The 12,260-nt window shown below is 38.9% G+C and overlaps 1 protein-coding gene across 2 annotated transcripts in view; it reads right to left on the bottom strand.

The window, feature by feature from the left end:
* WWC2 (WW and C2 domain containing 2) overlaps window positions 1–12,260 on the bottom strand; it is a 240,054-nt gene that overhangs the window by 67,081 nt on the left and 160,713 nt on the right. For both annotated transcript variants that reach the window (XM_081269214.1, XM_081269215.1), the window contains 3 exons: window positions 10,099–10,341; window positions 4,010–4,099; window positions 2,352–2,971 (listed from right to left, as the gene is read on the bottom strand). In XM_081269214.1, coding sequence (XP_081125340.1) covers window positions 2,352–2,971; window positions 4,010–4,099; window positions 10,099–10,341 — 953 coding nt within the window. The remainder of the gene's footprint in view (window positions 1–2,351; window positions 2,972–4,009; window positions 4,100–10,098; window positions 10,342–12,260) is intronic.

A 12,260-nucleotide genomic window follows, 5' to 3' on the forward strand; every position in this document is an offset into this window, starting at 1 on the left:
ACTTGACTTAAAACTCCAGAGCATAGGAAATAATCAGTGTCCCTTTCAGGAAGTCACCCTCCCTCAAGGGAAGAGTAGATGTCCTCTGAATAGACCAAGCACTGATGACCTTAAGAGAATCAGTCTTTACACTTATACATATTCTTTTAGTTGTTTTCAGACATGAAACTGAATGTTATCTGCAAAGGTCCTGGGTGTAGTTTTTTTCAGGGTGACTTTTTTAATGGTTCTGGGGATCAAAACTAGGGCCTTGCACATGCTGGGCAAGCACTCTGCCCCTGAGCTATATCCTTACCCTATGGTGACTTTGGGCGGGGGGGTGGGAGTGGGCAGGGGTGGTACCAGGGATTGAACTCAGCGGCACTTGACCACTAAGTCACATCCCCAGGCCTATTTTTGTATTTTATTTACAGGTAGGGTCTCACTAAATTGCTTAGCACCTCACTTTTCTGAGGCTGGCTCTGAATTGTGATCCTCCTGATTCAGCCTCCCAAGCCACTGGGATTACAGGCATGAGCCACTGTACCCGGCTCTATGATGACTTTTTAACAACACTTTTCAACATTCAAAAAATTTAAAAATTATCACAGACACCCATTGCCAGCCACAAGCCCACTGATAGTCACAGTTGCAGACACAAGGGCCAAGAGCAAGGCACCAGCCAAGCAGAGATGCTTCCAGGACTGGTGCCTGGAACCCTGAGATCACTAGGTGGGGGGAATTTTTCCCAAGCCTTCCTCTTTTCCAGCATTCAACTCCACATACAGGGCCCTCCACTTGATGAGATGATGATAAGTGGTCACTAGAGAATACTCCAAATACATGAAGGACAAAGAAGCTTGAGATGCTCAAGACATTTAAGATCCTGAAAGTCTAAAGCAAGAAGAATGGAACAGAATGCTGGCTCTCTACTCTTTCCCCATTCTTTCTTCCTCCCTTAACTTGCAATGACACGTGGTAGGAACTGGTTTGGTGGGCACTGTGTTACTTATCACTATCACACGATTATAACACGTGCTAGGATGTTTTCCACACATCACGACATTAATCTTCTTCAGTGCTACAAGTATAACCGTATCATCCCGACTTTGCAGACAAGGAACAGACCTGAGAGACAAGGTAACATGCTCATGGAAATACATTCAAAGTGTGAGTAAAGGCATGGGACAGAACACAACCCGCCATCCACTGTACACCTTCACAGAGGCAGGGCGAGGCCCATGGTGGCTTTCTGCTTTTGTGGAACCACTATGCACACATCATGCCTGTTCTTGTTTTCCTTTGTGGCTGATTATTTCTATAACGTTACTTGTCTGATGTCTCTCTAAGAGGAGGCACACAAACCACAAGAATGTTCCACCTCTGCCCAGGCTGCTGACAGGACACAGCATTTCAATCTAGTCTTTAAACATGTGAACTATCCAATCAATTAGTACTCAGAACTACCAGGACCATATACATAAATAAAAATGCTTCTCAAAACAGCACGAAAGCAGTTGGTTTAGAGGCCTGTCCTCTTCTGTGTGGTGGGGCACAGCAACTCACGTGAGTCTGACCAGGATGCCCATAGAGAAGGACCAGAGCTTTGATTTCCCATTTTGCCTCAAGCTAGCTCTAGAACAGATTATCCTTTTTGGATCACATTAGAGATCATGTGCCAACAAAGGCACTAACTGTATCTAACATATTAAATATTTCTGTCACATAGAGCAAAACAATCAATAAAATGAGATTCTTCTTGTTGGTCTCTTTGAACACACAGGCAGGAGTCTACTTCTTACAGCCTCTTCCTCGGGCTGCAACTGTCACAGCAGCCAGAAGATGGCAGGGTAATACCATATACTGGAGACTACTTTTTCAAATTAACTTTCGGCAGAAAGGGAGAGTCTGGCATAAAATAAAATTGTATTTATATAGAATTCCCTGAGCAATCTAAACAGTGAACCTTTGTACTAATTAGCTTGTATGCTAATTGACTTGATTTTAATCTGTTTTAGGCCAAAATTTAGAAGAAAGCCCTCTTCTTTGCTTTAGTATTTTAGAACTGGCATCTGTTTAGAAGCATAAAGTATGTTTACAAAATAAGGTCTAGCCAGGTACCACACATAGAGTGTCTCTGGACCACAAAACAAGTACCTAATGATTAAATCTATTAAATAGAAAAGACAATTTGACAAAGAAAAGGTCTGGGTATATAAATAAAGGTTCCTTCTTAAATAAAGCTGAAATAAATATTTAGGAGAAAAAAAGAGGAGACTATACCATTTGTCTATGTGGAAAAAGTAACCTTCCAACCCAATGTCCTTAAAATTCTTTAGAGGGAATGCATAAAAACAAAGGTTTCCATTTACCTGTAGTTCCTTCATATAATGGCTCCCCAGCACAGTCATTAAGGTCTTTGTCCTCTAAAAGAGACTGGGATGCTCCTACTGAATCTGAATCTAGCAGTATGGGATTTTCACCAAGGCTAATGTCTTCAAAATGGCTACTCAATTCACAGTCTTCAAAGTCAGCAGTGAACTGATGAAGAGAGGAGTCATGAGAAGACATGGGAAACATGCCTTCCAAGACCAAAGGAGAGCCAGGAGGCGACAAGGAAGAAAGGGAGGACCTTGAAGATAGGGATGTCACAGACTTGGGGGCCTCAGTCAGGGTGGGAGTGTGGCCAGTTGCTGCAGCTGCCACCCCACAGAGTCCACTTGGGCCAGGCTGACTGGGGGACTTGGCCACCTCGTTTTCATGGATGGTAGTGATAGGTCCAGAAGGAATGTAACCACTCTTCTCTTGGAGAAGGAAGTCCAGTTTATACTGATAATCCACATCTATCTGATCACCCTGACTGCTGAAGTAGAGCTCACTGGAACTGAGGGAGTTGAGAGACCCTCTGCTGGAGGTGTTCAGCGAGCCCCGACTGGATGCCAAGGAACCCAGGCTGCTCCCAGATGACATGGACAACGTGCTGGCAGAGAGGCTAAAAGAAGAAAAGCACACTGTAAAATCTGTCACTATGTGGAAAAACCAATCATAACCCCTACTGGTGACTTCAGATCCCAAACTGGAAGGAAACAGGTGGTGCCAAAGAACGGAATATATGACCAGGGCCAAGGGATATGCCATCATAGCATTTCCCTGATTATTCACTAATAATTTCTAACTTGCTCTCCAAATACTCTTTAAGCAACAATTCTATCTTAGAAAAAATTATCCTCATTTTATAAAAGTTAAAAAATATGCCAAATAGTTTCTTGGAATTCTCCTTGCATAGCTATACAGAAGCAATCCTATAATTAAAATATAAGGGGGGTGCAGGGATGACCAGAACAAAGTATTAATATGACTATGTTGTTAGGTTTTTTAAACCTTATTTTTAGAGAAAAAAAGGCAAGCTTATAAAACTTGAGTGCTTACACATAAGGTCTCTGGGCCGGGCTTGGTGGCACACTCCTGTAATCCCAATGGCTTTTGGAGACTGAGGCAGGAGGATCACAAGTTTGAAGCAAGCCCCAGCAACACAGTGATGTCCTACACAATGTAGTAAGACCATTTCACAAAATAAAAAATAAAAAGGGCTAGTGATGATGCTTAGTGGTTTAAAAAAAAAAAAAAGCAAGCCCCTGGGTTCATTTGCCTTTCCCATTTTCTGTGGGTGAATATAAAAGTTGAGTATTTTTCTAACCAATATAAGAAAATCTATGGCAATTTTAAGGTAAATCTCTCCTACCCTCATTTTTTAAAAGATGAGATAATAGGAGAAATGTTCCATTTTCCTAAGTTTTCATTGAGGGCTAAAATCTTCTTACAACATATTTCAAATGTATGCCAAATATGACCTTGGGATTCATGAAAAAAAAATCTATAACTTTAAATTTGGTCACTCACACATTAATTTTACTCATGTACCTACTTACATTTAAATAGCTGAAAATAAAGTATAAACTTACCAAAGATGAACCAGAATGTGTCTGAAAGATAGAGAAAAAATTTCCCCTTGAGGATCTAATGGGCTTACCTTTTAAGTTGTGAATGCAAATAAGTAGTTAATTTAGTAGTTTCTTCAAGTTTCTGTAGCAGTTCTTTTCTTCTCTCTTCCAATTTCAATCTAGAAAAAAATTACAAAAATTAATTGATCTTCAAATGATTATGATGAAATGTGAAAAAAAACAAAGTTTCTTATTACACAAATATTACCTATCAAGAGGGGGAAATCTGAATGAACTTGACAGAGAAAAAACAGGATGCTGTACACAGCCACACTAGATGATGTGGGAGATTTTTTTTCTTTTCTTTTCTTTGTACTGGGGATTGAACCTAGGGTGCTTAACCACTGAGCCACATCCCCAGGCCTTTTTAATTTTTATTTTGAGATACTATCTTGCTAAATTGCTTACAGCCTTGCTAAGTTGCTGAAGATAGGGGAGATTTATGCCCAATTGCCAATGCTACTGAGAAAAAAATGTAAAATTTTCTTAAGTGGGTAAATAATATAGCCCTATGAGTTGGGGAAGAACAGTGAGGAGGAAAATAATTATATATACACATATACATAGATATGCTACAAAATCCTTACACAAGTCTATAATTTGACTTCACATTACTAACACATTTGTCAGTAAAATAATAAAGAATTATAAAAAGCCATCCTAAATACTGATTTTAGCAAGGATTATTCCAAAATTATATTTGATGATGAAAATTCTAGTCTTAATTTGATGAGAATTGTTTAACAATTAAGAAAGAAATTAGTCTCTTTTGCTGTGTGGACTAATTTGGGCTGCTTAAAAGCAAGAAGACCTCAAAGTGACTTCCTTTCCTAGTGACATCATATCTCATCATCTGTACCATATTATCACAAAATATTATTCACATCCAACTGCAAAAGTATTTTTTTTAATTAGAATATTACAGAATTGTATCAAGTACCCTGGGTCTTATGCAACTGAGAACTGCACAAGTAAAGGCTGTGTTATCTGAGGGTTTTTAGATATCGTCTTAGAAATAAGCCAGTTTAGTGCAGACAAGTGAGCTACAAAATGAGAATCAGAAAAAACACACTATGGTTCCCAGCCTGGATTTGCTGCTTACTAGGGTTGGATCCTTTGGCTAGTCATTGAATCAAGGGTCTCACCTTTCTCATCTGTAAAATGGTGATTATAATCCTCCTGTGTCTACCTGATAAGGCAGTTAAAGGGATCAAATGGAGTAATGTATGTCAAAGTGTTCTACAGATGATAAAAACAAATCAGACTTGTTCAAAGCCTCAGCATGCCCTGCAAGGTGGTGATATAAAAATTAGCTATTTTTGTTTGGAGAAAAAGAAAATTTCCCTCATTTCCAGCCTCTTTGAAATATTATGTATGTCTTGAATAGTAAGAAAATATATTCGTATTTTATTTATAGGTATCTATCCCTTTGATGTGTCAATAACACAATTTCATTACATGTTAAAATAAAAAAGTAATTCTTGCCATTTTATTTAATACTTCAAGGCGTGATAAATTCTTAATTCACAGCTTTCATAAGTTCATTTTAAAAAATAAGATAGTCTTTATTTTTTTAATCTCACAAATATAAATAATAGCTAAACAAGGAAAAAAAATTAACACCAAGAAGATTAACTGAATTAGAAGGTACACAAAGATCTGGAGAAAGCCCAAACATTTCTAAACTCCATGTCTTCAGAAATAAGAGAAACTTTGAAGTTTTAAAACTATTACTTTTATTAAAATGAGGCTTTTCCTATTTTAAGGACACATCAGCATCACATTAGAATTTAATCCTGAAATGTCTGATTCATCCTAAAGTTTTAAATACAAAGCTTTTTCTTTCCTATTCACCAGAGATGGCCCATCCTCTGCCCTCTTCTAGGTCATGTCTAGGAACTGCTCTCCTAGGTCTTTTAGTTTGACTCTGAATTACTGGCACACACCTTCTGTGTTCATACTTGAATGTTCCCCAATACAATACTAACTTCCTAAAAGGCAGACAGAGCTCTTTCTCTCTTTCCTACCTAGGCTCTTTACTGGCATTAGCATTATGAAGGCACTGACAAGAGTCAGAGAAACCTTCTAGTGGGGCAGCTGTCTCTGCCTCTGATATAAACACCAAGACTCTCCTGATGGCAGCCAGAAGTCTTCCTCAGATTTCAGGTGTCTTTCATAGGAGATGACTTCCTTAACTTCCTCTGAATAGCTGGCAACTGCCTTCTAAAGAGAATATCCATGTCCCCAAATTTTTCTCCGAATCTGCCTTTTCCTACGTGAGAAAGGGTCTTTTTACCCTGGCCCCTAAGAGATTTTCCCCTTGGCCCTCCCGTTCCATTCTCTCCTTTCCACTGACCTTTGCAAAGTATAGGGTCTTCACACCCTCCTTCTGTCTTAGTGCCTGAGACAGAGATTCCACCAGGTCTCTCCTAAACTCTGAACTTTCCACTTAGGGAACATTTCATTTCCACAGGAAAAAAAGCAGTTCCTTTTCCATTGAAAATAAATGGCACCCATGCCCTTTACTTGCTTTAAAAATTTTTCAGAAGCATTGATAAAAACATTCAAATAATTAGGAAATGATTAAGACATCTTGGCAATTATAAGGCGAAGCCCCCAAAATTTGTGAGAAAATAAGGAGCAATGTTAGGACTTTTCTTATTAACTATAGAAAATCAGAGTTTAAATAACGTCAATAACTGTATTGTGAAAATAGGAAGCCGCGTACAGAAAGACCTCAAGCAACTTCTCAAAAGAGCAACTCTCACTTTTCCTAATGCACATTACCACCACTAGGTGGCGAGCTCAGTCACTGTTGAAAGATTGAGTAGGTGACACTGCTGTAGAGTAGGGGCAGGAACAGGCATAGGAAACCCTAAAATCACACACAATGTCTGAAAATTCATGTGAGTTTAGCTCCTTCATAGTCTACAACCCATTAATGACTGAGAATCTTGCCTGAGGTCACTGCTGAAATAATGAAGGACCCACAACATAAATAGAAAATAGGAAAATTTGGGTCATTGCAGCAAGTAGCTTTCACTGGTGGTTGTGAAGGTACCAAGAAGAAATTCAGTGATTTAGTACTGGAGGAGCACAATTTGTTCTATGATGAAACTAAATTTTACAGAGTAAAATAGAATTTTATTTCCCATTAGTATCTGAAGAAATACACTGCTTGCAAAGGTATTCTTTTACCTTATTAGGTCCCAGTTTTCGGTTCAACAGCGGCAAAAAGCAGAGAAGAAATAAATACATGTGGTAGGAAGAAACAAATAAAAAAAAAGGTAAAGTATAAGAAAAAGTGGCAGAGTATGAGGGAATAAAGTAAAACAATGAACAACAACAAGAAGACCCAAGACCCCTACTATACTGTGTCTATTTGAGAAATAAAGGACTCAGAGCTCACTGCAACATCCTGTTTTTTGGTACATGTGCAACACTGAGCCTTGAACAACCAACAGTGGCTGTGAGAAAATTTTAAGTTGATAAAATAAGCAAGTAAGAGTCCCTCAACCTTTTACTGAAACATAATTATGGTATTTGCCTTTGGCCACAGACACTAGAAAGGAAATTAGTATTCACTTATTTGGAATACTGAACTACTTGACTTACAAATGACTCAAAAAGTCAACATATTACCAATGCAAAATGTATCCATTTTCTTTCCCGCTAACAAGCAAACATGGGAAACAAGTCTATGTAGGTATCATAGAGTGGTAGGACTATCTATACTGCTTATGCCCCATTAGACAAAAGCCCAAGGCTGGATAAGACTAAATAGATTATTATTTTATAGAAGTATTTTATACATTCTCCATTTGATGAATTCTAGCCCATTGCTGCTACTGGAATTTAGACAGTGTGTACAAACACAAGTATGAAAGTAAAAGTTTTGGTACCAAGGGAAAAAACATATCTTCAATGTTACTTCACTAACCATTTTTGTCTCTCCCTAATAAAAAAGACAAGCCAGACACCATACCTGTAAATACTGATTAAAAACAAATAAGTACCTGTGTTTCTCTCCCTTTTAGTACAAACCTGTAGAACCTTCCCAGATTCATCTACTACAAACAGCCAGGATGGACACTGCACATTAGCCCTGTAAGATTCAGTTCTCCACGTCCCTAAGTTCCATATTCAGATTCAACCAATAGCTGACCAAAAGTATTCAGAGAGGGGAAAAAGAACCTGCATTTGTACTAAAAAGGTACTGATTATTTTTGTCTATTTTATTCCTAAAACAACATGGTATAACAACTATTTACATAGTGTTTGTGTTGTATTACGTACTATAAGTAACCTAGAAATGATTCAAAGTATATGGGCAGATGCGCATAGGCGATAAGCAAATACTACACCATTTTCTATGAGGGACTTGAGTAAGCACACATTTTGGCAAGGGGGAAGGACTCCTGAAACTAATCCTCCATGGATATGGAGGAATGATTGTAGATAACATTTATTAAGTATTACATAATACACCAAATATCACTGGTGCTTTCACAAGGACCACACAAAAGCTACTAATTTCATTGTATTTACTGAAGACTATTAAACTTTTATATTGGAAATTTAAGGTATACAAATACATAGACAAGGGTAATTCAGTAAAAACAATTTAATTCAGCCTTGCCTTCTCATCATTACTCTTTCTTTCTGTTTATCTTTGTCAGATGGATCCTAATTTAGCCAGCCTTCCTCATACCTACCTTAGACTGATCTGTCAGTCAGCCCCATAAGATACAAGTCAGAGCAAGCAAGGAAGAAAAGAAGGGAAATGGGAGCAATGAGGAGAATTATTTAAGTGAGTAAAAGAATACAGTCTGCATTAGTTTTTCCTCTTGATACTTGTCCATGAACCCTAAAGCTAAAATGCTATAGCCACATATTACCTTGATCAACATTTTAATCCACAAAAGTCAAATCTCCTGAACAGTTAAACTTGGACTGGCAGAGGAAGAAGGAGGGAAGAGGAGGAGGAAGAGGAAGAGGAGACAGAGGAGGGGGAGGGGGAGGAGGAGGAGCAGGAGGAGGGGGAAGAGGAGGAGGAAGAAGAGCTGCTGCTGCCACCCAGGTGCAGTGGTGCATATCTGTAATCCCAGAAACTCAGGAGGCTGAGGCAGAAGGATCACAAGTTCGGGGCCAGCCTGGGCAACTTAGCGAGACTTTGTCTCAAAATACAAAATAAAAAGGGCTGGATATGTAGCTGAGTGGTAGAGTACCATGGGTTCAATTCCCAGTATGGATGTGGAGAGAAACAAAAAAATTGGATATGGCTGTGTATATTAAACTTATATGCAGGTAACTTGAGATAATACCAATGTGAATGCCGTTCCTGTTATTGTGAGGTACTGTTCCTTACTTGGTGGCCTAAAGGATGCATATACAGTGGTTTTGAAAGGTTACACAGTCTATTCTGAAACAGGGGTCCCACCACAGCAGCCAGCAAGGCCAAACATAGGGCTCTGACACAGATGTGTTCATATCAAACTGATATACATAGGTTCTCTCACTTACTACTATTAATAGAACTGAGTTTTTAGATTAAATAATCAACTCACACTTTCCCATAGAAAGATTAGAAAACTTCTTAGAATATTTTCCTTTATATTTCAGCTGTTTCAGAGGAGGGTTTCACAAAATCCAAGCAACATTTTGTAAACTATTAGGATACCAAAGGGAGTAAATTGTCTCTTCTTTTCCTTGTGAAATTAAAGGCAATAAAATTTTGCATTCTTATAAGTAATAAAACCTAGAATAGGAAGCTTCAGTCACTGTAACAATCTAGATCATCTTTCTTATCAGAGTACAATAGTTTACAGCTACCATTATCAGACTCAGTCAGTGATGGACTATATTCATGGTTTTATGTCAACATTCCTTAGTTATTCAACATCAGTCACAGGCATTTTCAGTCCTAACAGATGTAGAGTAATGGATGCTGAGAGGCATTAGGTGGGTGTGCTTTATCGCTCTACAGAAAGAAAGTTCTATTGTACCATTCTCTGTCCAAAAAGAACAGATAAAACTGAGATTTCCAAACCCAGGGAAAATGTCATCAGTTAAGATTCAGCCACGTTGTAGTTGCCCTCTTCTCAGTAGGAAAACACACCTCTCAGCCAGAGCCCGGCTCGGTGCACCCCGCACGGACAGCAGCTCTTCCTCAAGTCTCTGCCTTTCAGCTTCCAGATGTTCCAATTCATCTTGTGTGCGTTTTTGCGGAGTGACGAACTGCAGTTCCTTCAAAAGTTCTTCTTTTTCATTAATCAGCATCAACTTCTCCTTCTCAATATCTAGCGTCCCAGGCCAAGCCTCACTGTCCAACTTTGACAGTTCAATTTTTAAGTTGGCCATACTAAAATAAAGAGAAGAAACATGCACATGTTTAGGATTCCTGAGAAAGGCAAACACAACCTGCTAAGTCTGGGGTGGAACTGCCATCCAGACCTTCCCAACTGGAGCTTACCAGAAAGCAGGCAGCAGCTCTGTACTCCACGCTTAGGCCTGACTTCACACTCAGCTGTCCTCTGCTTCATCCCCCATCTTTATAATGTGAGTGAGCACACATCTCCCTATCTGACAACAGCATGAAAGACAAGTACACAGACACTTCAAAAGGAAAGTACTCTGGGGGCCAAGGGCAGGCTGCCCTGATGTTTGTGTGTGTATGTGTGTATGTGTGTGTGTGTGTGTGTGTGGTGTGACAGGAGAGGAACCTGGAGGCTTCCCTTTAAAAACAAAACAAAACTGAGGTTGGCACTGCAATGATGCCCCAAATGCCATTTTTGTAGATTTTTGTTCCTCTGGGTAGCAATACTGTCTACAGCATCTTTTCCAGTAAAATGGTAATCCCCAGAACAGGCTGGCGAAGACTAGGGTTATTAGCAGGTCAGGGAAAGGGTGGAGAAAAGAGAACAGTAGTTTGGCAGACTCATTTTAGAACAAAGTCAGTTCCATCAAGTCTCCCCCCAAGGTTAAGGGAGCAGGCCCACATTGTCCTTAAGCTTCCTGCTATGAAGTCTCCTCTCCGTAGGGCTCTGACTGGTGTATGTACCATTTATTGAGCAAGCACTGCACCAGCACCTTATATCCACTACTGCATTGGATTTAAGTTCCTCTGTACATTTATTTGTCTGTTCAGGAGTACACAGTGGACCTGCACCAGCGCAGGAAGCTGGTGTGGCACCACTGGAGTGTCAAAAGGTGCTGAAGTGAGGGAAACAGGAATGCGGGGAGAGAACAAAAAGCACCAAAAACAAACTGAGTAATTTCAAAGCTCACTGTGCCCAGAGCTCCCCAATTAATGATGAAGTTAACAATTCATTTTCAATATGAATGTCTTGACAACCTGAATTGAATATTTGCTCTGCAGCACTGTGAAAACAATCAGGACTTTTTAGAAGATGAATAGCAACATGGCTCTTCTGCCCCCAAAGTCTAAGATCCAGGTAAACTATGAATACAACTGAGGTTTGCACAAGGAATCTGTGACTGTTAAAACAAAAAAAAAAAGGTTGGATGATTGCTTCAGACATTCACACCAGAGTATGGAAAACAGAAAAGGGAGATTTTTTCCTTTTTCAATGCAAAAAATTGTAAAAGGAATGAAAAAAATAACAAAAAAACATAATCAAGAACAAAGATGAAAATAAATCCACATCTTTGTGCCATAAGTTTCTTGTTTTAGTTAGAAATAAAATTGCATTCTGAGACTGCCACTTCAGATGTAGTGTATTTCTGATTTCACCCACCGTCTGCACTTATGATAGATGTACCACCAGCTATTCTTCAGCTTTAATCACAAAACCATAAACAACTGTCTCAACGTACTGGAAAATTAACCATCAAAATGCTAAATAAGCATGATGTTATTAGCTTCATTAAGCACATAAAACAAAGGCTGCAGGAGAAAAACAGGTTTCAGAGAAAAAAATAACCCATCTCTTTACTTATTCAGAATTGAGGAGGAAAATGCATTTTCAACATATGCATAAAGACTTGAGAGATACATTCTCATCAATACCACTAGTAACTTTAAAACAAGACCCCAAATAGTACAGCAATGCAACCAAATGGTAAATAACCAATGTCTTAAGGTTTGATGTGACTGAATTAACCAATTGAGCTGGGAGCAACAATGTAAGGGAGTAAAGAAAGGTTCCTATTTATAACGTGATCAGACATTAGGGAGATCTCCCATTTTATTTTAGAAAGTATGTACCAAATCTGGGGAATGGAATATGAAGAAGACTTCCAGGAGCACCTAAGAAGAGA

The sequence above is a fragment of the Spermophilus citellus genome, assembly GCF_964194105.1.
Source record: "Spermophilus citellus genome assembly, chromosome: 16".
In the NCBI taxonomy this organism is placed as follows: Eukaryota; Metazoa; Chordata; class Mammalia; order Rodentia; family Sciuridae; genus Spermophilus; species Spermophilus citellus.